This window comes from Centruroides vittatus, unplaced genomic scaffold, assembly GCF_030686945.1.
Source record: "Centruroides vittatus isolate TY-2023 unplaced genomic scaffold, ASM3068694v2 contig_436, whole genome shotgun sequence".
NCBI classification, from domain to species: Eukaryota; Metazoa; Arthropoda; class Arachnida; order Scorpiones; family Buthidae; genus Centruroides; species Centruroides vittatus.
This window is the reverse complement of record NW_027122237.1, coordinates 552,021-579,732: the sequence shown is the minus strand read 5'-3', so window position 1 is coordinate 579,732 and position 27,712 is coordinate 552,021. Positions and strand designations below refer to the sequence as shown.

Here is a 27,712-nt window from a genome sequence, read left to right as displayed (position 1 = left end):
CATTGTCAAACTTATGGGCTTAGGGGAAAGCGGTGCCGAACGTCCGACGTACACGTTTTTGCATCGAAAACTTTGGCCTCGACCTCGCTATTATCTGTCAATGAGAGCATTTGGACCTAAATGATTTACAATTAATAAATGTTTGAGAGTTACAGTATTACAGTACTGTACAGTAAAATAAATTTAATACTGTATTAAGCACTATTTCTTAACAATACTGTAACTTATAGTTAAATCTTTTTATTGAAAGAAAATTACTGAAAGGTATAAATTTTTTGGACAGTGCAACAAAAAATTCTAAATTTTTTTTTACAAAAAATGTAAACTTACTTAAAGTTAAAATTACATTAAATTAAATTACATAAAATAATATTTTATTTACCAAAATTTCCCTGTAGCTAATTTTTTTTCAGGATTTAGTGACTTTGTTATATAGAAGTTTGACTGCAGTTTGAACTCATTACTTTTTAGTGGTTTTTTATTGATCAGTTTAATGAACAAGTTAAAATTACTTTGAATAATGATAAATATATCAAATTCTTGATTTTTAAAATGACCCTGCTATTATAATTCATTAAATTAGATTTAAATTTTCATTGTTAAATAATTATATAATTAAAATATATGAATGACGAATAATAATTGTACTACTAAAATATTTATAGTTTCCGATTCAAGTAAATTTTTAAAGCAAGAATTTCATACTCAAAATTTTCAAAATGATTCAATAAAAAAGGTTAGTGCAATCCTTTCTTGTATTTTTTGTTATATGATTAAATATCATTCAGTATATTAAATTTACTTAATTTATGTTAATACAGCCTTACTCAATACAGAAAATAATAATTTAGATTTTTTTTTTTAATTTCCAGAAGGATAATTTACACAAACTCTTATGCTGAATGTAATTTTAACAATACAGTAGTACTTCGTACTTCGAATGCTTCAGAGTTTGAACTCCAAATTCAACAAAAATTTGCTTCAGAGTTCAAACTAGGTGTGCAGTGAAAAATTCATTCCAAGCATAAAATAAGCTTCTGAACAAAGAATAACATCACAAATTAGCAATGTGTTAAATTTCATAGCTGTTATAATTAAATTCACACATCTATGTTAAGTAACAACAGCAAATTTTTGCATATTTTTAACAGCGTATAAAAATTGTATTAACTGGTCACACACTGTGCTCTTAAAAATGGCTGCTGGATCTACCAAATGTATACCATTTTCGTGCTTTGCAGTAAGTTCCTTTATCATCTGAATTGTCATTATTACAGCCTTCTTTGTTGTTAGACTTTGTTGCTTCCACCCACTTCTCAGATGCCATGACTAATAAGTAAAAGTGACATTGGGTTGAACAGAAAGTTATGAAAGTGGTATACATGTGACGGATCTGGCAGCCATGTTTAAGATGCCAAAGTCAATGGTGTCCCAGTTAATGCAATTTTCATTTTATTATATATTATTTACATATTTGATTTATTGTTAGGAAATTTAATTGTGTTATTTTTACCTTAAATTATGTGTATTTGCAGTTTTAAGTTTATTGAAATGGGTATTGTTTAGTCTGAGAATGGGTTAATTCACTTTCTATTATTTCTAATAGCAGAAATTGTTTTGGACTTTGAATGATTCAAAATTTCAACGGCCTCCTGGAATGAATTAAATTCAAAGTACGAAGCACCACTGTATTCAAAAGCTTCGAATGCAATGAGTATAGAATGAAACAATTTTGTATTTGTTATCTGCTAAAATTTTTTAATGTAATTATTCTTTTGTTTTAGTTGTAATTTTTGTAGGCACTGGAATATTAAAAACATAAAAGAGAATTTTAAAAAGTTGATCTCTGCTTTAAATATTTATACATTTCATAAGAATTTCAACATTAACATAATTTCATATTGTTTAACTAACTACAAAATTCATTTTATCTTTTTCTTCTTGTGTAATTACTTATTCTTTTTTTAAACACTTTTATATCTTTAAAAAGAAACTTTAAAAAATAAAATTAAATAAACTAACTCTCTTCATAACAATTTTTAAACATGTATAAATATATAATAAATTTTATAAACAATGAACATATTAATTAAATAATGTTTTACAAAAATCATGTTGACATTTAATGAAATTGTCTGTGATTAAGAAGTGAGAAACCTTTCTAGTAACTTAATTTATTGACAATAAATGTTTTTGATTGTGTTTATCAGTCATCATAAGGTTCTAAAAATAAGTCATAGAAGTTTATTGTAAATAAATTAAACTGATAAAAAGGTTTTCAGTCATTGATTAACTAGTTTTTGTTTAAGTTTTTGTATTGCCTCTGGCTACTATAAAAACAATATGTTATATAAATAAATAGAAGTTATAAAGTTGAAATTTTAGATCTCTTATATTTTCAGGAAATTACAAACTATTTGTACAGTCCATTCTAAATATATGATTTTGATACATCAAACACATTGAGATCAGATGGTTACAGGTGTTAAATTAGCTGTTATATTCGTACAGCAACAAGAAGATAGAGGTATACAAATAGTATAAGCCAAAGCCCAAATCATACTAGATTTGGGCTTTGGCTTGTACTCTTTATGTTTAGTAATATTAAATTTGTAAATAGGTAATCATAAGTGCTGCTAAATAAATCAATTACAATATGGCTAAATTTTTTAATTCCTTACGATCTTAAAACAGATGGAGGTATTATCATGTTGTGTGGATATTGAAGGTTATCAGTTTAGATAAAATTTTCCTTAAAGGCATTTGTAATTATTAATATTTTTACAAAATAGTAGCCCCATTACTTATTTTTTAATACAGTGGTACCTCGTATAACGTACTTAATCCGTTCCAGGTGCATGTCCGTTAAGTGAAACGTCCGTTATATGAAACGCATTTTCCCATAGAAATACATGTTAAAACATCTAATTCGTTCCGCAGCATACAATAACCGTACTGTAGCATAAAAAAATGAACATGGGGTGCGTTCTTTTATTCCTCCACGTAACTCTGCGCGAGCGACATCCGTTTAAAAATTCCTGCAGAACGCATTCCTAAATTCCGGTGGGAGTGCGCACCGTCGAACGGCAAAAACGGCCGCTTGTAGCAGTTTACGGTGGAAAACAACATGGCGTCCTCCATGGCTCAGATAGTTTCGTTTCCAGGTCCATTATGTGGTTTTATGAATGAGAATTTAGAAACTGAAAGCGTGAGTTAGCGCACGCAGTGATGTAAGTGTCTTTACAAATTTTTTTTCGAGGCTATTTTGAATGCTCTTTCAACAAATAATCCGTTTTATGGTTAAATTTTACAATTGGGACCCTTCTTTTGCCTTTTAAAGCTCATAGTTTAGAATTATAGATTCCTCCATCACGATACTATCGATAGTGCGCCTCCATCTTTCTTTCTTTCACCGTCGTTCCTAAATGCCTACAAACAGCAGCGCACTCCCATAGTAGTGGAGACGCAGAGTGACCACTATTATTAAAGAACGTACCCATGGAGCAGTCACCAATTATGCCGGAAAGTCCGTTGTTCACAGCCAGTCCGTTGCTCGAGTCACGTAACGACCAAACAGAAAGTCCGTTGTTTGCAGCGTCCGTTATTCGAGGCGTACGTTATACGAGGTACCACTGTATTTCTTTTTACTTAAAGTATATAATTATATACAGTCAAACTTTATTGTAATGAGTACATGGTTATTACATACAAATTTTCATTTTGTTTTCATTTAAGACATAACCATAAATTATTTACATGAAAATATAACAAGTTCACTTCACAGATATAATGAACAAATCTTTGTCTTGTATAGTAGAAATGAGTGGGAGAATATGAGTGAACTGCTTGTCCAGTTGTCAAAACTTACAATAGTGTCATTTACAAGAAGATTATGGGCAAATTTTATCAGCAACAGAACTTAAAAATTGTATTAAAAAGCCAAGTGACATTTTTTTAAAAAAAAGGAAGGAATATGTTTTGAAGTTTTCAAAATATTTGTAATAAATAAGTAGTTGGAAAGTTTTCTTGTTGTATTTAACTGGATAAGGGATTTTCAGACCAAAAAAAAAAAATGTGCATTACTGCTATATTCATGCTAATTATAACAGAGTTTGATTGTATAAGCAGGGGTGGGCAAGCAAGAGTTCAGTGGGAACCGAAATGTAGGTTTTTCAAAATGCATGGAAGCCGCAGTTCTGTACTGTTGTGGCGGATAGTATAGTAAGGCATGCGATTTTATTATATAATATAAAACAAATATTGAATTTTTTTAATAAACATATTTTCACAAAATTATAAAAATAAAATTGTAAAAATAATAATAAAAAACAGAAATTAACACTTTCGGCAAGAGCCGCACGTAACTCAAAAGAGCCACATTTGCCCATGCCTGGTATACAGTATTTACTCAAATGTAAAAAGAACCTTAGTCTCTACATGCTCATCCCTGGATTATTTTCAAATAGACAACTTGAGACAAATTTATGACAACATAAATGATTCTACTGACATCTGTTTGTTCAGTATTTGTTGCAATTAAAGTAAGTTATAAATCACTGTCTTCCATGCAATCATACTCGGCACCTTTTTAAAGAATCAGAAACGCGAAACGTCTTGAAAGAGTGTTGTACAACTTTCTCTGAGATTTTCATTCGAGTACTTATGATGTTACTGTAAGAGACTAATGAGATTGAGCAAAGTTGACCCCTTTGTATATTTTCTATTACTAATATTGACCTAATAAAATCATTAAAATGGTGCAATGGAATTAGTGACAGAAAAATAAGATACATAAGGTTGTTATCCATGATAACATACAACAACAAATCCTATTGTCAGAAGTACTAAAATCTGAAAAAAACTCGTGTCTTACATTTGAGTAAATACAGTATATTTCTCTTTATATTTAGGCAAAATTTTGGAAGTAAAAAATTTAGCTATAGTACAGTCTGGAAAGGAAAAACAGAGCCTAGCATATCCAGGTCAATATTGGCTCAGAAACTTCCAAGTGAATCGACCCAGAATATGTCAGACTCCGTTCTTGTTATTTGGACACTGATTATGTTCATAGCAATATCACTTAATATCTACAAAGCAGAAAGAGATAAAAATTAAAAATAAATAAATATGTATTTACATTCCATTCCTGTTGATCCTGTTATGCTCATAGTTCCTTTTGTATCAGCTGCTCTCTGTAAAAATAATTTCAAATTGAGTGTTTATCTACGAATTTATTGAAGTAAGTACAGAAGAGAGTCGTTAATTCGAATCAATTGGGGACTGGGGTTGTTCGGATAACTGATTATGTACGAAAAAATATATTAACCTGTCTGATGTTGAAATTTTTCTCTGTTGCGTGTCGCTTTGTATTGAATTTTTCTCCGTTGCATGTCACTTCGTGTTGAATTTTCGTCGATTTTAAGCCAAACAAAAATTTTTATAATAATAATCGAGGCTATTGTATCGTTAAAAATTATTTCTTTATTTTGTACAAACAAAATAAATATATTGAAGAATATAAAAACATGAAAATTATACTTTAGAAGTAAATCTAGTATCAAAAACGTTCGATTCGGCACGACACAGTCCGACTGAAAATTGTTTGGATAACTGGCGATTCGGATTAATGACTCTCTACTGTACTAAATTTCATTATTATTTTTTGTTTATATTGATGATATTTTGCTTTCTCTGTAAAGGAAAAAGATTGAAAGTGGTACATAATGCAATTTAGAGACTATTAAGAATTAATTCTTGTAATAGTAAAATATTACAGAAATATAAAATTATTGATTATTTGTTTTTATTTCTCTTTACAGTTGGGTGGCACTGTAACTGAATTCCCATCAAGAAAAAAGTATGAGACATGCCAATCGTGTAAACACAGAGTATTTATTCTCGAAAGACTCATGGTTGATGGTAAATTATATCATCGAACATGTTTTAAATGCTGTCGTTGTCAAGCATTACTGAAACCCGGAGCTTATAATGAAGGAGAAGTGCCCGGGACTTACGAATGCACGATATGTCCTCGGGACGAAGAAGCCGAATCTTTACAAGCGGATTTATCGGTTAATGAATCTGAAGAAAAATCGAACATACCTTTAGATTCTAGTGAAAATATAACTAGAAAAGAAAGTTTTCAAACAAAACGCGTTTCCGATACATTTACCAAAGCAAGAAAGGTCTTCCTCCAAAATAATTTAAACAAAGAAACTGAAATTAAGTTGCATAAAGAGAGTTTTCATAAGAGAGAAAACATTCCAGAATCAAACTATTTAAAAAATAATGGAGAAATAGAAGAAACAGATAGATCATTTGATTTGAAGAAAAAAGAAACAGATAGATCATTTGATTTGAAGAAAGAAGAAACAGAAGATCAAACTTCATTAGAAATGAATAAATCTGAGAAAATATCTAATCAAATGCCATTGTTAAAAAAGCCTCCCATTGCAAAGAAACCTGATTTTTCTCATATTTCAAAATGTTCAAATTCTTCTAGAGAAAATGATAATTCAGAAAATATTGAAGATAATCTTCTGTCTAAAGATACAGCAAAAACTGACATTTCTTCTCCTTTGAAATATCAAAGTGTTTTTAATACGTATAAACCTTTCATTTATAGCCAGAATGAAGAAACAAAATCAATTCATTTAAAATCTCTGCAGCGAAGTATCTCCGAGCAAAAATGTGAAACAAACGATCAAATTAAAAGCATCTCGGAGTTACCCGTCATCAAGTCTTCCAAAGAAAATGTGCCGTTCTTAAGCAGAAGTCTTTTGAGAACGACAAGTGAGAACAATATCCAACAAACTGCAAAGCTTTCCAGGTTATCAGAAGCTTTATTATTTCCAACAAAAGGCAAAGAAAATGAAGAATTAGAAAATGTGTTACATAGTAAATGGAGTAAACAAGGAACATATCACAAAATGTACAGTAATAAAAGTTTTACAAATTTGACCGATTTAAAAAATTCTTTTTCAAAGAAAACCGACTCCTCAAACGATGAATATGGCAATTTGGAATTTCCATGCGAAAAAATCAAAATTGGAGATAGTGGTTCAGAAAAGGACATCGAAAGTAATATCATTTGTGAAGACGAGAAGAAAGAAGTCGATTCTGTTTGTGTTAAAGAGGAAGATAAATTAGTTTGCAATGAAAAGAATGAAGAAATTGATACAAAAAATGATACTTCAATTGAAAATAACGAGAAACTCGATTCAATAAAATTACATAATGAAACCGACGAACAAAAAATTAACATTTCAAAATCTCAAGTAATCGAAGTTTTGCAATCAAATACTTCTGAAGTAACATCAGAGCTTTCAGATAGTGTAAAAATTGATTATCCTATAGATTTAAATCCTTTCGGAGATGACGACGACGAATCTGAGATGACGGCAAAGGAAAATTATCCAGATGATTTAAATCCTTTTGATACTTCTGAAGACGAAGACGACGACGACGAAACTTTATCTTTGAATAAATCAAGTATTCTTTCGACAGACTCGTGTAATGTTTCCATTGATAACGATGAGTACGATAGAAATTTCAATCCATTTTATTCGTCCGATGATGATTGTAAATCCAATGGTTCAGATATTCATAGCCATTCCTCATTTGATTCTCATTATAGCAGCTCTAATATTTCAGAATTGAGAAATGAAATAAAAAAGAAGAGAAAAGCTCCATTACCACCAACATTGCCACAATCGCTTCTTAATAAAGAAAATTTAAGAAATGAGTTTAAGACAGATAAAAAGATTCAGATGAAGCAAATAAAACCATCGCCTCGTTTGTCTCAAAAGAAGATTGCGCCCAAACCACCCGTTAGTATAGATGATAAACAGAACACAACAGATTCTGAAGTAAGTGAAAATGTGCAAAATAAATTAGAGAAAGAAGGTAAAAATGTAGAATTGTCCATTCAACCTGTTACAAGTAAACCTAAACAATGGAGGAGAAAGAAAAGACCAGCTCCTTCGGTACCCGTTCCACGGAAAAGAGAGGTAAACTTTTCAAAGATCTCTGCACAGTATTTAATATTTAATTCTTTGTAAATTTAAGTTTACTTCTTCATTGAATTTGTGACTATCCTGCAGCTTTTTTCTGCAATTGTTAATACACAGGAAAAGATTTTTCTGATTTATAAATGACAATCTATTAATTTGTTATAGTGGATTTACTATTTGTTGGTTTGGTGTAGATTCACATTGTATTCATTTCTTATTATTTATTCTATTAGGTAATGCATATTAGTTTTGTCTAAGCTCGTGATTCTTGCCTAGAATTCTAAGAATGTAAAAACTTCAGTAGAAATACTGGCACTTTTTTATATTGATGAATTGAGAATTCTCTGTCCATTTTCATTAGACTCCATGGGGTTTGAAGGACACAAACAGCTTGTTTTGAATAAAGCTGCCATTCATCTCTGCCTTGGCACTTGGTGGTTGTCTCTCTCAAAGTGTTGCCTGTTCATCTTTAGATGACATCTATCCAGCTACCCCTCCATCTTCCTCTTGGTCTACTTTTGGTAACAAATCCTTCTAAAACCAGTTGCCATCTGCCATCTGCTTTTTCTGCTCCTTGTTAGTTTATAACTATTACACACTTTTTACTTATTTAGTACTTACTTGTTTATTATTAAAGATTTTTTTTAGTATTTTTTCAGTATTCTGTCCAAGCTTTGACACTTTGTGAAACTTTGAGAGAATATTGAAAACATTTACAAAAGCTTAAAGTGTGTTGATTGGGAACATTTGTTTAATGTTGAAAACATAAATTAATTAAAAACATTCAAGCATTAAATTGTTCTTTTATTTATGGCCTTTAAAAATATTTTTCCTACTATAAAGGGAAAATTTCTGAGGAAACAAATAGTCTAAAATTGTAAGTGTATCATAAGTCAATTTTCCCAATTTTTTTATTCATTAGTGAGGTTGAGGCCGAAGTTTTCAATGCGAAAATGTGTACTTTGGACGTTCGGCACTAAGCCTAGAAGTTTGACAATGGCCTTTGGAAAGTCGGTGGAATCATGTTCGACATTCCGAAGGCCATTGCCAAACTTCTAGGCTTACAGGAAAGTGGCACTGAATGTCTGACGTACACGGTTTTGCGTTGAAAACTTTCACCTCAACCTTGCTATTGATTAAACATAGTACAATTAAATGATAGGCAATTAAGTATTTTGAAAGTGTCATCTATTTTTTAACATAGTTCCATTCTTGCAGAGACATTTATAGTAGTGCACTACCAGTTGTTCCATATCTGTGCAGGAAACACCTGGTCCTCATAACTGATATAGTGGTTTGTGGATTTTAGTTTGTACTTCTTTGTCTGGCCAGTAACATTTCCCTCAGAGATGCTTTTTGAATTGTGGAAAAGGTGGAAGTCTGGGCCAAAATCTCTCTTTTACTTTTACAGCAATGAAATTGTTTTTGGCAGTGGGTGCACATTGTTGTGAAGAAACACAACACCATGGGACAAAAGACCTGGCCACTTGTGACAAATGGCCTCCTTCAAACAAGCATTTCCTGATAAGCATTGGCATTTACTGTCATCCCTTTTGGTGAGAAATCCATGTACAGATATCCATGAATGTTCCAAATGAGAGTCACCAAAGCTTTTCCAGAATTTGCTGATGCCAAACTTTTTATCGACAAGTGGTGCTGGATGTTTCCATGTAATGGATTCCTTCTTGGTTTTAGATTATGTGATGAATCCAGGTTTTGTTTCCAGTGACAATGAAACTCAAAAATTCTTTCCTCTCTTTCATACAATGGTACAAGCATTCCAAAGACACAGGTACTTTTGATTTGTAGAAAGCTGCCTGGAGACCCACCAACTGGAGACTTTGTGGAAACCCAAATGCTCATGGACAGTGTCCCACATGAATAGCCAAATGTGTCCTTCAGTTTGTTTAAAGTGATTTGCCTGTTTGTTCAAACTACTTTGTTGACATGGAATAAGCTCATCTGAAGTTAATGGACGATTGTGTCCTTCCTGAATCAAATTCTTAGTATCAAAATTACACTTGTTGCACAGCTATTACAGCACTTTTGTACACAATTGCCAGCTTCCAAAGAATCTCACATGGTGTAGTCCCCCTTGCCCAAAAAATCAAATTATGCCTAGTAATACTCGGTAATCATTCGCACGTACTTTTTAAAATGTGAATGAAATCTGATGTGCAAGCTTGCCATCAGATGCTGTGGCTGGAACATGCATGGAACCTTGTAACTGTAAAAACATTCTCCTAATTTTTTCATGATATTGATGCAAGGAATTATGTAACATTAATTTTTAATATACCCATGTATAAGTAATTAAACATTTATTGATATAACATGTATTATCACAAGATCGATGCATCAGATTATATCAGTTGTATAATCTAATGTAATATAATTTGTCAAAGAAGCAAAGATTTAGATAGAAATCCAGAAGACTTTGCAAGGGCAAGGGTTGCCTCTTTCTCGCTCTGCCTCGATTCTATCACGATACAACAAAGTTGCACGATATCCTTCTTCTAGTAAGAGTTTTGTTAGTAACATAGAAGTTTGGATATACCTTTTATTTTCTGGCAAGCGCTTCCGACATAGTTATGAACGTCATCCTCAGGCAGTAATAAAAACAAACGGATTTTAAATTTAAACATTTAAATTACCTTATAAGATGAGCAATGAAAAACAGATGATCTTTTCTATCTATTATCTACGCCTGCGTGTTTTTATATACAACTGCTAACGTTTTCAACCCCTTCGGGGTCTTCATCAGGCACAGCACAAAGGTAGTTTCAAATGCCCGTGAATGGAACCAAGAAACCAAACGTACCTTACTCGTGCACTAAAACACGGAACCGCTGTATGCACCTGGGGATCATATCATACAACCAGAAAAAGTTATGCCTGACGTGGAACACCTGATTACCGGGCTCTCCGGAGGTCCAAAAGGAATATTACAGGTGGAAAGTGGTGAGCAAGATAAGCGAAAACAACAAGAGGAGGCAAGATGACGGGTTCTGGAGCCTTATACATGCATCCAGGAAATGGTTAAGGCAACAAAACAATGTTATCCTCAGAGCTGACAAAAGCAAGTCCCTGGTACTAATGAAGAGATGCACATACGAGGCTATGATGCAAAGATACATCAATGACACTGACTGTGAAAACGCGGAAGATGGATACCTCCAAAGGTTACAGGCAAGGGTGAAACGTTTCACACAAACCAAGTTAGCTGGAGAGTGGGGCTTGCGTAGGGCGGTTGTGGCGTCCCCTGACGTTCCAAGGCTGTTCGCCTTTGCCAAAACTCATAAGGACCTACCCTCTCTCAGACCAGTCCTAGACAAGGCCAGATCCCCCACCAGGGCTTTAGAATCGGCCATACACAAACTTGTGTGTGACCAAATGAGGGCGTACCCTTGGGCTATCAGGAATCCGATCGAACTGGTGGAGTCATTGAGGGTTCTTACCACTACAGAATCAACGTGTATCACCGTTCTTGATTTTGTATCACTGTTCCCATCCATTAAAATACAGCCGTGCTTTTGCGAGCTCAGGGATATATTACTCGCCCGACCACACGCCTATACACACCGCAAACAGATACTAGAATTGGCGCATATCCTCTGTTACTCATCCTTTTTCCGGTTTAATAACAAAACATACGTACAAAAACGAGGTGTCCCCATGGGTAGCCCACTATCGGGTGACTTATGCGAGCTAGTGATCAGGAGACTTGAACAACAAATAATCCCGTCATTCCTTACCAACATCCTCCTCTACAGGAGGTATGTAGATGACATCCTTATCATATGGAAGGCAGAACCAGACATAAATGAGTTTATCAATGCAATGAACACCAACGGGTATGGGCTAAGCGTTAAATTGGAACAAAAAAGCAACACCTCCGCACATTTCCTCGACTTGGACATTCAAATAAGAGATAATAAAATCACTCATAAAGTATTTTACAAACAATGCCATGTACCTCTGTTCATCCCAGCTTCCTCGGAGGATCCATATTCGTATAAGATAGCGGCTTTTAGGGCACTAATTAAGCGCGCATTCACGCACAACTCGAAGTATGAAGACACAGTGGCCGAGCTAGGCCGTATCCAGGAAGTGGCATCTCAACACGGTTATGATAGAAAAATAGTGTACAACATGGCACGCAAGTACGCACGGGGAAATACTCGTAACAACCTACAAGCCGGGGTAAGATCCGCAGATATTAGTGCAAGAAAAATAGTTGAGTACAACCACCATTTAGATGCGATATACAGAGAAATCGCATCCAGCACCCGAAATAAAATAACTTACAGGAGACCGCGATCAGTTTACAGCTTACTTCGAAATGGGAAGGACAATTTGGACATGAAACACGCACCGGGCGTATATGAGGTTCCCCTGTGGGATGACAGATTTAATAGAAGTCTGGTCTACGTGGGTTCGACCAAACGCTCCCTCCATCAGCGACTCCGAGAGCACAGGTACGACATTGCCAATAATAAACTATCTACCACACTGGCAACGTATGCCACACAGCAGGGAATCACTGCCGACCTCAAAAACGCCCGTATAATCAGAATGTCACAACACACGGACCAACTCAGAACGCTGGAGACCCTAGAGATATATAAAGCGGGTTTGCACAACACGTGCATCAACTACAAGGATGCAATCAACATCTCGCAAGCATGGAAATTTTGCTATGAGGGAATCCCACACCCACAAATAACTTAATATTGCATTAATTGTTTTAAATTTAAAGAGCGGTGAACGTAAATAGTACGCAGGCGTAGATAATAGATAATAGCTCGTGCATAATGTTCCATTTTTATCTTCCAATTTCTTTGATTTCAAAAATTGGAATAGAACTCGCTTTGGTTTCTTGGTTCCATTCACGGGCATTTGAAACTACCTTTGTGCTGTGCCTGATGAAGACCCCGAAGGGGTTGAAAACGTTAGCAGTTGTATATAAAAACACTGGATTGTCAAGGTTTTTCATGTAAGAAAGGATCTTTTCTATGTTGAACCTAGAAAAGCTGTGACATAAATTACATGCCCAGCTGATCTTTCTGTTAAAGTGCAGAAGGCATAACATAACACCCAAGTGCATCACCATGCATTACCGGGCCTTTCCTTTGTGTCTACGAGGTGCTTTGAAACATTTGGATATACCTATAAATTAGTTACATAATTATTCAACTATGCAAGTGTAAAAATGAAAAATTTTTAACAAAATCAGTATGTTTATTTAATAAGTGAATTATAATTAACTAAAGAATTTGACTCAAAAAATTTCTTTTTATAATACAAGTACAATATTTATTAAATAGATCAAGATGATCCCCATTGAAAATATTAAAGCCGAAATGTTGGACATCGAAAAGAAGCAGCAACAGTTGGAAAAGCGAGGCCGAGAATTAGAAATGTTGATCAGAGAACGTGAAGGTATGCAATTTAATACAGAATTTACGATCACCATTTTAACTTTAATTTAAAATAAAAAAAGGCAATGTTTCTCGACCACCTCATTTTTCTTAAATTTATAGTCTCCTTTTAAGGAAATTGTGACAAACTTGTCTTTAAAAATACAGTATATTCTTGTTAATAGAGACGTCCCGATACCACGAAAGTATCGATACCAGTATCGCGAGTAATTTTAAAGTATCCGTATTGATCTTAACATATTGATACTATCCTACGTATCGGCATTGGGTGTCAAAACTGGAAATCAAGCCGGCCCTCGCCGTTCAGTCCGGGGGCTCGTTTATTGAAACTTTTAATTTTAACATAAATAACGTGCTTTATTGTTTGTCAGTTATTATCATCAAATTATTAAAACTGATTTCTAATATAAACTAAATGTTACCAATATTATATCAGTTGATTTAACATTTTAATGTATTTTTGAATTTTTCAACTAATTGGCAAATTATTTGTAGTAATATGAACTCTTACCATAGTGTATGTGGATTCTGAAAATGAAATTTGATGTAATAAATTTATTGATTTTGGTTATTAATATTTAATATATATAAGTTTAATTTAACCAAAAATAGTGTAAGATTTGGTTTCAGTTTTGACTGAAACTGATTTCAAAACCCAATTCCGGTTTTGGATTTGGCTGCAAAAATCCAACTTTGGTCGGATCTTACCCGTCTGAAAAATGTAACGATACCGATTCGATATTAAGAAGAGAGAGCGATATTGGACCAAAAGTATCAAGTACAAAAATTACTCTGTATTGGCAGTATTGGGACTTCCCTACTTGTTAATCTGAACCTGTGGTAAATTAAATGCCACTTAATCAAAATCAGTTTTGCTTGTTTTGCAGCTGTGTTCCAATTAAAAACAAATTGATGGCCAGATGGCCAAGCAATTAAGGTGTCGGCCTACTGCTCTGAGGAACCTAGAACAAACCCAGACGGGCCGAAAATCTCTGGAATTTTTTGGTGGGTGGTCTGTCCTGGACGTGTTGGGCCACGTCTCGTGCCATTTGTCTGCCCCGTAGTGGGCCTGGCCAAACCCACAATGGACTCGATAAAAGATCTTAGTAAAAAGAAAAATGGAATCGAATATTAATTTTTAAAAACAGCAAATTTGTAAAATTAATATGTACTACTCATATATATATAAAGTATGTATTTGATGTATTTATCTAGTCCTTTTTCACCTCCATTTTTTTCTTCAATATAAAATTCAATTAATCTGAACAATCTTGTGCAATAATTAGTTTAGCTTAGTGTGTACTGTAGTCTATTCCCTCCCAATTATTGAGAACTGGAAATGATGCACAGTTAATCTTTTCCATAATGTAGTATGTATATTTGACACTGTTAAACAATTGTTATGACAAGTTAAAATATAAGTATAGAAGATCATTCGGTTAGTTGTGCCACTGATGGCACAACTACTATTACAAGGTGATATCAGCTGAGCTTTCAAATATTTTGTAGAATCATCAACTGACAAAATATTATCATCTAATATAAGAAATGTCATTATTATAAAACAGTTTTTCACTTTAACATAAATGCATACAAAACAGAAAAATATCTCAATACTATTTGTAAATATTTATACAAACTAAACAGTCTATACAACAACTGTTAAGAATGATGCTGCATGCCAAGTTATATACTGTGCTTACCCAAATAATGATTAATTGGTTATATTGTGAAATAGTAATAAAGTAATTTTAATATGTTTAATAGATTCCGAAATATCCATGGAAGAAGAAAAGGCCATATTAGATTTATTCGAGTTAGTAAATCTGAAAAATGCCTTATTTAGAAGACAAGCTGAATTAATGTACATGTAAGTAAATAGTTTGTTTATACAGATTTTAACAAGTATAATAAGTAAAAAGATGTAATGAGAGAGAGAGAGACTAAAATAAAATAGGAATTTTATTGATTTAAATATCTTCCAGAATTTTGTTTTTATTTTTTTAGGTTGCAAATCTTGTGTTCCAATTTGTTAATGACAGAAAAAATATTTCTGTGTATCTATTAAATTCAGTCCTAAATAATTGCTTTAATAGTTATGCACTAAATAAATATTTTCTTCCCTCTCAAATATTTCTGAAAATACATTATTATTTTATCAGTTCTTACAATTGATTAATTAATAGACCATATTGTCAAACAGTAAGTAATAAAGTTGTACCCCATTTGTCATTCTTTGTACTAATATAGTTGAAGATAGTGTACAGTACATCTGTACAAAATTTTGATCATTTGATGAAGATTACATCTATAAAGAGTTGCTAATTTTCTCTCTTTTCTGATAGACTTTCAAGAAGTTTCAAAGAAAAATGAAATAATTAATAGTAGATAAAATAGATCACTTAATGTTCCATAAGATAAACATTATATAAAATTATTTCAAAGAAATCTTATATTAAAGTATTGTAGGAATAACATCCGGTATTGAACTCTTTAATACTAAACTTTGAAATATATTTTTTTTAATGAATAAAATGTGAATTTATTCTCATAGAATGATTTGAAAAAGTCAGATACTGAAAATTGTTTTAAAATTTAAAACATTTTCTGTGTCTGACTTGCAAGTCAAAAGAAGTAACTAAAATATTTAAAAAATTAATACTGTATTTTCTTGCATCTATAAAATATAATTATGAAATACAAAGCAGAACACGAAAAAAGTCTCATTTTTAGAATGTAAAAATAAAGCACTTATTAAAAATATATTGTTTTCAGAAAAAGATCTCAGAGATTGGAAGAAGAACAGGTAGAGATTGAATTCCAAATTCGGTGTCTGATGAATAAACCCGGTAAGATTTTCTTTAGAATATTCATTTTAACCTTATAACCACGTGAAATTTAGAAATATGGATGGCCACGTGAAGGTCGGTGAACGATCCCACTTGTAAAAGCACCGACGTACTTATTATATGAAATAAAACCAAGAATTAACTTCAATTGCATTTAACTACGTATAAAGTATTTTCTTACATTACAAAATCAAATATAGTTGTAACATAATACATTGTTTTACTTTTTATTTTTAAAGTACAGTGGAACCTCGGTTAACTCTTTAAGCACTAAAATTTTTGTTTTTACTATGTATTTGTAGACCGAATAGTTTTATCCTAAGGATATACTTTAGTGGGGACACATGGTTTAGTTTCTCCTCAGTTGTGGAACAGTTCAAATATATTATTGGGGGTTTCTATTAGTGAAGTTTTGTGATATTTTGTTGCTATTTTTGTCAATATTTTTAAAATTAACATGATTTTAAATGTTATCTTTTCCATATAATGAGAAATGCTCATTCTTTGCTTTATATATGAAATAAATTATATATTAGTAACTCGTCTTCTAGAAATAGATAAATAATTTTTTCATTAAATACAATAAGTTTCAATAAAATGTTTTGTAAATCATTTAAAAATATCATAAAAAATATTAAAATATACGCTAAAACGAATATAACGTAATTAACAATATAAAGTAATCTGCATTATAACCATAAATAATATGTTATAAAATAACATTAATATAAAAATGATAAACAAAAAGAAGTAAGAAAAAAGTTTAAATAACATTTCATTCAACAATACAATAATAATTAATTTATGTAAAAAATATACAGTATATACAAAACAACAAAGATTTTATAAACATAACTAACTGACATTCAATATTACTCTTAAACGAAAATGAACTCGACCGAGCGGGAAGGGAGTAGACAAAACGTACGCAATTTGTAAAACAAAACCAGTAAAACTACTTTTCATTCGGTTGATTTGTCTCGAACGGATTAAGCCAATTTAGGCCAACTTCGTGTTTAAAGAGTTAAAGAACACCTTAGTTAACGAGTTTTTGTCTTGGATAATGAACATAATGGTTTTTCGTGTCAAATTTTAGTTGCTGTTAGGCATGTGCAAGGTAAACATTGCTTTTCTGAGTGTTTGTGCTAAACTTCTTTTTTCAGTTTTGTAATTTATATATTTAATCAACATGGCACATAAGAAAGAGAAAAGTGATAGTGGCAATAGACAACATTTTAGTGCAGGATTAAGGAAAGAAATTATTGCAAAACACAAGAATGGCTTTTGTATTTCTGACATCACTAAAGAATATAATGTGGCAAAATTGACTATCTGTACAATTATTAAAAACAAAGAAGCATTTAAGGCTGCTGAAGTGGCTAAAGGAGTAAATGTGATATTGAAACAAAGATCTAAAGTTTTAGATGAAGTTGAAAAAAAACTGTTGCTAATATGGATCAATGAAAAGCAACTTGCTGGAGACAGTGTTAGTAAAGCTATAATTTGTGAAAAGGCTAAAAATTCACACAGTGACTTGTTGACTCAAACACCCAGTACAAGTGCAGATGGGCAGACTTTGAAAGCGAGCCGAGGACGGTTTGATAGGTTTCGTCGACAAAATGGCGTTCACATTGTCGTAAGGCATGGGGGGCTTCCAAATTCAGATGAAAAAGCAGCAAAAGCATTTGTGGATGAATTTGCAGAGTTTGTAAAAAGTGAAGAATACATCTCAAATCTAGTGTTTAACCCTTAGAGCTTTTTGGAAAATGCATTTTAACGTCCTGCATTGTATCGACCTTATTGACAAAGACTGGAGTGAGGTCTCTCGCCACACTTTGCAATCGGCTTGTAGGAAACTTTGGGCAATTTGTGTCCCAGAGTGAAACTTTGAGGGATTTGAAGCAGAGAGCTCTCCTGATGTAGTGCATGAAATTGAGTCCATTGGCAAGAGTTTGGGATTAGAGGTTGATGATGTAGACGTGGAGGAGTTGATGAAAGACCATCAAAATGAACTAACCACAGAAGAACTGGTTGCCTTGCAGGAAAAATAGGTGAAAGTCCTACAAGAAGAGCGTTCATCAGAGGATGAGAAAGTTAAGAAAGAAATCACCAGTGCTGAGATCAAGGAAATTTGCAGAAAATGGAATGATGTGCAGGAATTTATTGAGAAGTGCCACCCTAAGAAAGTTGACTAATAGGGCCGTTAATGTAACGAACGGCAATGCGATATCACATCTTGGAAAAATTTTGATTAAAAGAGTACGACAATCAACTTTAGACCACTTTCTTGTTTCCCGTCAAAAGAGACCTTGACTCGAAGAATCTCCCAATGCATTGCTACCCAACATTTTTATACAAGGGGGATTTCCCTTCCAAGCATTAAGATCCACTCCTCTGCCACCAACTACAACAAACGAAGGTATTTACAGTGCTATTTTATTAAATAAAGTTTACATATTTGTTGCTGTAATGATAGATACTATGTTTTCCTATATTTTCATCAAAGAAAACCCATTTTACAAACAAAATTACAAAAATTCTGGAGGCTAGAATGGATAAATTGTATTTGCATTAATTTCTATGGAAAAATTGTTTTGTTTAATGAACAGAGTCGTGGAACAGATCAAGCTCTTTAACCAAGATTCCACTGTACAGTATAATGCAATAAGATTACATTTTAAGTTAACAAATGTTCAGTTAAACGTAATTATTTTGATTACTGTACTACATGATAGCATATTGTTGTGTAATTCACTGTTATTAGAAGTAGATGATTTGGATAATTCATGATCTTCAATTCCACTGTCATTTTTGAATAATGCTTCACCAGGAATGTCATCAAAATCTTCATTGACTAATATCTGACTCAGGATAAGCTTGTCCCGAGTTAGATATTTATGCAACATTACTGAACCACCACAGATTGTAAAGTGAAAGTACATATCAAGCAAGAAATAGGCTATACAGGCAACAAAACAGACATGCACTGACAATTTCTAATATGTTTAGAAGCAGGTGTTCACATAACAATGTGAGGTTGCCAAATTCGTGATATCCAAATGTCAGGACTTATCGTATGTGGGATGAAGGAAAATGAGGCAAATAGCTGCAGTGACAAACAAACCCATTTATTTACACTAAGTCTTACAATCTAGCGTGTCTTGTCTTTTGGTGGCTCTCGACGGTTCGGTTGTTGGCCCCGGGGCAGACAGTCGATGCTCGACGGTGGGAGGTTGTGACGAATGGCGAAAGCCCAAAGTTCAGTCAGATGGTGTCCACTCGTAGAGGCAGGGAGAAGTCTGGACAGTTGATTATCGTTTTTAGCCGGGGAAAGTCCGAGCAGTGGTCGACGCGGACAGAAGCTGGGAGAAGTCTTCACAAAGGGGAGGCAGAGAAAAGTTTCTCCACTTAACTTACTAGGGGAAGCAGGGAAAAAGTCTACTTTGCTCTTGAGATCCAGGTTTTTATAAGATTTCTCTTCCCTTGATCTCCAGCTCCCGATTGGTCGGTTTCCTGTATCTAGGCAGATGACCGACCATTTCGAGCCACTAAAGGTTTAAATTCGACACCGTGTTTTAATCCGATCAAGGGATATCAATCGCAACTCGAAACTCCTGCTCGTATTCAATTGTTTCGAATTCTTATAAGTCCGATACATAATATCAGCGCTGCATCTCCTTTTAAGGTTAAAAACATTTTTCTCTCGATTAATAATTTTAATATTTCCCGATTTTATTTAAGGTTTTCTTCCAATTTCTACGAGCGTCGGAATCAAAGCTCGATCCCTCGATTTGACATTTTTATGATGTTTTTAACACACGAGCTCGAGTATCGCTCGGGCTTCACAACAACATGTTTTAGCATATGTACAGTACTTGAGTCAATGTGCTCAAGTAATAAGCTTATAAACTTGTTTAATGCATCTATTCATATTTTATCATTAATGACCATACAGAATCAATTACTGATCTCGACCCAAGAATAATTTTATTTAGGGGAATATTTTATGTTTTTTTGGACAAAATCTTAGAATATATTATATAATAATATGAAACTTGGCTAAAAAATTATGAAAGTGCAAAACATTTTTGAGTTAAATATCAACAAAAACTGACATTGGAGTCATAAAATGACCCCACCTGGTCATTGGAAGGTTAAATTAATATTAAACTTCCAGATAGACATTATTTGATTCAGAATATTTTTTTGATTTATGAATGTAAAAATAAAAGCTATGTAGTCATGTACACTACACCATTCTTTTTAAACTTTTTTCTCATCACAGACCGGTAAAATTATGTGGCTCGAGTAATTATATGAAACTATGAATTAAGCATATATAAGCCTATCCAGAATTATTGTATGTTACAGTACATACAATAATTACAGTACTAAAACATTGACATTTTATTGTAAGATTATTTATGTTATGTTATCAGATGTTTAATGTTAGCAGACATTAAACATCTGAAAACATATGCAAAATTTCATTTTGTAGATTTTTCTGTTGATTGAATAACTTGTCTTCAAAGATTAAATTACTAACAGACATGTTACGAATAAAAATAATCTTCACATAAAATAATGCTAATATATTTATTGATTACTTTATACATATATATATACTTATTTTCTTTATTTTCTCCATTTAGCCAATGAAAGAAGAGAAGAGGATGCTTTGAAGGAGGAAGAGTTGCTCCAGAGACTTTTGGATGTGGTTGAACAACGAAATGAAATAGTAGACACTATTGAAATGGATAGGAAAAGGTCAGTTTTACAGAATGAGTGTCACTTAAAGATACTCTGTACAGGCATCCTATATTACATATATTCTCACTTACAGAATTTTGCTATAATGTGATTTTGAAAAGTAAAAATAAACACTGAATTAATTATTATAAGCTCCGAATACACTAATTCAAGTTTAGGTGTTCTAAATTCAAGCCAGTATTTCACAAGGAGTATAAGAATATGTTTACAAAGATTCAAAGTTTAATTTATATTTGCTCTATCTAAACAAAGTATACACTGATCAAAATTTAAAAATTGCAAGTTTGGAATGAATGTTAGAATGTCAACCATGAAGTTACCCACCGAAAGTGCTTTTTGGTGGCCTAATCTAGATTTTTGATACTTCACTGTATTCAGAATTTGACCTTCATCGTCTGCTCTTGCTTGTAATTTAGAGCTGAGATTTTACTTACACATAATCAACTGTTGCTCTTCCATTAGTTTGACATTAATTCTCAAAGGATATTCTGTTGGTAACTTTTTATGAATGACCCAGGAAATGCTTGCTGCCAGACATTATCAAGTATGTTATAAAATACATCTATTGGCCATCTTTGCAATGCAACTCTCATAGAATATTTATTCATTCTCTGATCAACATTTGTAGTGTTGTATAATACATTTCTATGTTTTCAGGAATTTTTCCTTCCTCCTTTGTCTGGTTTAATGTTAGTTTTGAGCAGTCTGCATCCAAAAACACTCATTTTATTACCTTGATAGATAGTGAGGTTTGCTTTATTCCATTTCATGTTTTTACTCTTACCAATAAGGCTTTCGGGAGCTATTGTTATTGATTGTATGTTTTCCTCTACGGTTCAAGCACGTCAATAGCTGGACAAACTAAATGTGCCACAATATGTTGTAAAGTACTATTTTTAGTATCTTAGGAAACCGACTATAATTGCGGTCGGTAAAACTTCCGTTAACCTAACGGGTACTTTACGCGGATTCGAGATTAGTTTGCCAGGCCTGGGCTTTTAAGCGTGCACCGAAAAAATTAGTAATAATAACGATAAATACCAAGTCAAATCAAAAGTTCAAATATATTTAATTAGTAACTAGAATGTACTACGTACAAATGTCAATAATCCAAACAAAATTTATTAACGAAAATCAACAAGTCAACCCGACAATAAACTCGGCTACTTAGCTTAACTTAATAGTAATTCCCCTTTGAATATTCGACAATCAAATACTTAGAAACTAGGAACAAAATCTCTTACTAATTAAACGTCTATCCGTCACCTCACTATACGAAGAAACTATTTCCTCAACCCTTTTGATATCGTCAAATCGTCAATCGAACTTCTCTTTAACACCTTGGATCGTCCAATTATCAATCTGGACTTCTATCAGAAAATACTTCGCTTTCGAATTTACCTCGCTCTCAAAGTCGCCTCGATTTGGAATTCACCTCTCCTTCTTCGGTTAACGTACGGGTTTTATACTGTGAGGTGATGTCACACTTGAGCTGGGTTACTCCCCTTATTTACATACTTAGTTGCTAACATTAACTTTCTTTTCTTGCAGCTTTAAGTTTCCGACAAAGCTTATAAACCGTTTACAAAATATTTATCATAATTTTCTGGGATGTTTAAGACGGTTTATCAAGTATTTCTCTACTAGTGATTGTGGGGACTCCCCCCCATTTTTTTTCTGCGGACTGTTACTTCCGCCAGGCAGCGCAAGTGCGCAAGATGTTTCCTACGGCACTTATTTTTTCGTGAGTTGTTTTATCTTCATTTTTCATTACTAACAAGAGAGTGGTGGGGAACCTTCGTCCTAAATAAACATAAACCCCAAACAAAAGATAATAAAACGGAAAAATAATAATAAAATAAAAATAACGCTCGGACTCAGTTCCTTACAATGTCAGCAGTAAATAAAAATTCCAGTACTTGGAAGGTTTTGAAAGAGGTAATAGTACTTGCTTGAATGCAATTCTAAGAAGGAGCAGCTCAGTTGCCCTGATGCTGCAAGTGAGCTACTTCCGGAATTGTGCAGTCATGCCACACCTAGCCTAGACTATTGCACTGATCTTACTATACAGTACATATGCATCTATACTTTTTATCAAACCAGTATAATTACTTGGAATTGTATTTTGTTTGTGATAGAAAAATGTCAATATTAAATAAATAATTTAATAAAAATTAAATATACAGTGGGTGATCAGTCAACAAACACTTTTGCGAAAGATTTTTATCTTTAGACAACAAACGCCTCACAGAACAAACACAAGAAGAAGCAATGTAAAATAACGAATAGCGATTGGTCTTCCCTCGTCTTCGGGCAACAATTCGAAATGCAGGAGACGGCAACGTCGATGCTCGACCCGATATATACCGATCGGATAGTATTCCTCCAAACTTTGAAACTCTCCCTTCTAATTCCGGCCTTAATTTTTCTGACAGAAACAATTCTTTTATATTATTTGCAAGACTGTCGGGCACGCACTCGTTAAGTATTGCATGGGTTTTTATTTTCGAAAGGCGAGAGTATAACAGGCAAAGGTAGAGAGGGGGCAGATGTCGTCCGACGTTGCCGGGCAGTATGGCTCGAACAGGTCTACAGTAGGCTGCAGTTCAATCTTATCTAAGAAAGATACAATATAATCAAGAAGACTCGAGGAGCTTAAGGAGTAACAAAAATCACATCCGAGAGCTCATAATAGAACCCAAAACTGAAGAACACCAAGAAACTTGGCGAGAGATATGTTTTCTTCTCGAAAAAGAGGAATTAATGCCGATATCTGCTATTAAAGATGTTTTGAAGAAGCGGGAGGATGTCAGAACGACGGTCGTAGAATGGCATCCAAACCAGGTGAGGTTAATAGGCTTAGGGATCTCTCTAACGACAATGCTATTAATTACTTCTGAAAAATCCCGAACAAGAGAGAAAAGCAATCGACATTAGACAGATTCTTTAATCCCCACAAACAGAAAAAACACAACTAATAAAAATGCAGACTGGGTATTTATGTATTTTTATTATTGCATATAAATAAATGTAGTAAGAAAGTGTATATTTTTTAATTTTTGAGATCTCCAGAACAAATTAATCAAATTCTCATAAAAACCTATGGTAAATCGATAATCGGTTAACGAACAATTCGGATAGCAAACAAAGTCTTGGAACGGATTATGTTCGTTAACCAATCACCCACTGTATTTTGTAAAATAATAATAATTATAAATTATTATAGTTTTAAATTACATCAATTATTAGATTATAATTTCTTATTAACAAAAAACTATTTCCAATGCCCAGTAGGGAATTGCAAGAAGACAAAAGTATAAAAGAACATATGGACCAGAAACAAAGTAAGGCTTTTCTTAATTTACTAATTGAATTTTTGCTACATTCTTCTATCTATAATCATGATTTTTAAATATTTGGTTTGATTTCTTATGTTCTATAAATATATAAGTTACTGCGAAAGATCAAAATTAGAGAATGTCAACAGATACGACAGCCCATTGGCGAAAGACCAAATATTTGGTGATATTATTTATGTTATGTTATGTTAGTATAGGTTTAGGTTAGGTAAAAAATGTACTTCAGACAAGCAGCTGCAACTAATTTGAGAAATAGAAGAGAGGGCTATACATGCTGTAATTGCAAAAAAAATTGTTCTACGACTAAATGCTAGGAACAATATTTTTATTCGACGTTCACGTCGGTGCATGCCGAATGTCCGCGTAAGTGAGAAATAACGATATTTAGAAAATATTTCGTACGTGCGACGGGCGAATGCCGACATTCGCGGGATTTCGGTCTTTCACGGCAACGTACGTATCGAAGGAAATAACCAAACAAAATGTTTTCTTTGCAAAAAAATAGAAAAAAAAAATGTAAATTAATTTGCACTACTTTTCAGTTATACTATTGAATAACTATTTGCAAAACGATTTTAATCTTTCAGCATTAAGTTAATTTGTTGCTAAGTGGATTTTCTATGGAAAATCATTACTTAGAATCAAATGATTTTCCAATATTAATGTTTCTGTTTCTAGAGAAAGTACTTAGAGATATCTAAAGAAATTTTCCTTATTAGACAATTGCTAGATTACAGCTCAGACTTGCATGGCTAAATTCCTGTTAGCCCTCTAGCAGGAGTTTCTTCCTCACAAGTTTCCCACTCTCCAAATCTGAACTAAATTTGTTATCGACACACACCAAGAACTACGGTTTAAAAATAAATGAACTGGAGGTTGAAATTTTTATCGATGCCAATTTCCTTGTCGCTCTTAAGTCTCGGTCGGTGCCAGAAATATAGTTAAAATTGTTGGCCGGTGCCACCGTATTATCTTTGGCAATGGCACTTACTCGAGAAAAGGAAAAATCTTTTTTATAAAGACCGATCAATTACAAATTGCTAATTAAGTAGCTTCCTTAACAAAGATGAAAAAGTTAAGTAAGAAAGGTGAAATCCCATCTCCTATCTTATTAACAGCATTATAGGTTTAGCTAGTAGAGTGAAAAATTTTAAACTCTCTTTGTAAAAAAAACTTTATAATTTGCCAGTTAAATCTGTAATATTATACAGTAATTGTTTCTAGGATATCTTTAGGCTGAATAATGTGTGTTAACAACAACTTATTCCACAGAAAGCTGTTTTATTATCTTAACTGATCAATACCAAAATTATGCTTCGCAAGCACTGTTTGCAACTTATTATGGGATTCCCTTTCTTTAAAATATTAAAGGATTTATATTTTAAAAAGCAGCAGCCTAATAGATACTCAATATTAGATAAAGTCTTGAAGTTAGTGAAAACAGCTTTATTGAAATCAGACCACAGTAATATTCAAATGTACTGTACGTTAAAGAAATGCTTATTCAATTCACGAAACGATTTTCGTGGGAGATTTGCTACAAATCGTGGCCAAATTTCATTTGTGACACCCAAAGACGCCACGGGAGCCCGGCAATCCTTTCGTTTGATTTATCTATAGTATTCGAAGACTCGTTAATTACTAATTTTTTCGGTCGGTTTTAAGTTTTTGACACTCGTACGAGTGAATATCCACCGTAACAATTTCTAGTTGTTATTTTTGTATTGATTTTTCAGTTAATACTTGGTAACCGTGTTATATTGTTTAAACAGTTTATAATGGGCGAGTCATCCCCGAGAAGAGAGGAATACACTTAATACCGGCATAAGAATAAACGAATCGAATTGTCGAACGGTCGATGCTCGAGAGAGTGTTTTTGTCGTCGGTCGTCCTATCCTGCACTACTTTTAGTCACGACGACAGAGTGTAAGGAATAGTCACTCGAACGAGTCCGACACGTGGAATTTATGCCAGTTTGTTTGTGCATATGTTTATTGCCATCACTTTAATTATATTTCGGCTTTACAAAAATTATAAATTCAAATTTTACACGGATAAGCGAGAGACTCGGATTTAGTAATTTGATTAGTGTTTGGAAAGTCGTCGGGTTAATGAATGTAAACAGGAAAAATCTTATTTTATAAAAAATAGTTCTATAATCTGTTATTCTACGTCAGTTGCAGACTCGAGCAATCGACGTGTTAAAATCTAATAATTATTAACTTTAACAACAAACTTCATTTTTTTCTTCTTAATTTTAGCGGAAATGAAAGAAAAATGGAAAGGAACTCTAAAGAAGAAGATCAAGAACAAAGATAAAACAAAATCAAAAGGAAAGAATAAAAAACAAAGTTCTTCCAAGGGCGAACAAACAAAGAAAGATTCGAAACATAAAAAAAATTGGTTTTAAGAAATTTGTTTGAAAAATTTTTATAAAATTTACGATAAATGACCGTAATTGCCGGATAACGAAATGGTATCCAAGCCGGCGTACAGTACAAACACTGTAATTTGTGTACAGAAATTAAATTTATTTATAACTAGTTTATACATAAAAGAAACATTTAATTTCAAAACAAAAATGAATCTTCCAACATGTTAAATTCACAAACAGTCTGTACACTTCACTAAATTGTTATTACTTAATTTTTTATAAACGTGTAAAATTTTACAATTTAAAATCGTGCCATTTTAAGATGCATTAGAAATCTTAGTAGTCGTCGAGAACAAAACTAATGCCGATAGATCGTTACTAAAAGTTTGCGGCTTAAAAATAACGTTCCACGCCATCGCGCATTTCTAGAACAAATGTTAAGGATTAACCGCAGATTAATTTCTCGAAACGAATCGTTTCGCCGAGGAAAATGTTAAAATGTACATAATTTGATCGAGCGAACCTAACGTGTTTGGGTATAAAGCAATTAGCCTAAATATTTTAAAAAATTTTTTTGGGGAAAAAACTGGAACAATTTTCGTTTCTCTAATGTGTAAAATAATTCTATAATTTAAGTTTTATCATTGCATAATTGTATTATTAAATCTCGACGCACCAAATAAAAAATTATTTTTTCATATCGTAAAATGTAAATGTTGGTCGTATCTATTTGATCTCTCTATTTACAATATTGTATAAATTTCTTTTACTTAAATGAGAACACTATTTTATAAATTATTGTTATACAGTATATATTATACATGTATATGGTGCTACCAGAGTGTAAATTTTGACAACGGCAGCTACAATTAAAAGTTTAATGAAAAAATAAAAAATAGTTGCTAAA

At 32.8% G+C, this 27,712-nt stretch overlaps 1 protein-coding gene across 3 annotated transcripts in view; it reads left to right on the top strand.

Moving 5' to 3' along the window:
* The window catches only part of LOC136976930 (MICAL-like protein 1), a 41,740-nt gene extending 14,028 nt beyond the window's left edge, over positions 1-27,712 (top strand). For 2 of the 3 annotated variants that reach the window (XM_067272312.1, XM_067272311.1), the window contains 8 exons: positions 666-736; positions 5,820-8,009; positions 13,340-13,454; positions 15,221-15,323; positions 16,229-16,302; positions 20,955-21,069; positions 24,364-24,416; positions 26,693-27,712. In XM_067272312.1, the coding sequence (XP_067128413.1) occupies positions 666-736; positions 5,820-8,009; positions 13,340-13,454; positions 15,221-15,323; positions 16,229-16,302; positions 20,955-21,069; positions 24,364-24,416; positions 26,693-26,841 (2,870 nt within the window). In that variant the 3' untranslated portion in view covers positions 26,842-27,712. The remainder of the gene's footprint in view (positions 1-665; positions 737-5,819; positions 8,010-13,339; positions 13,455-15,220; positions 15,324-16,228; positions 16,303-20,954; positions 21,070-24,363; positions 24,417-26,692) is intronic. The other variant, XM_067272313.1, reaches the window with a different exon arrangement.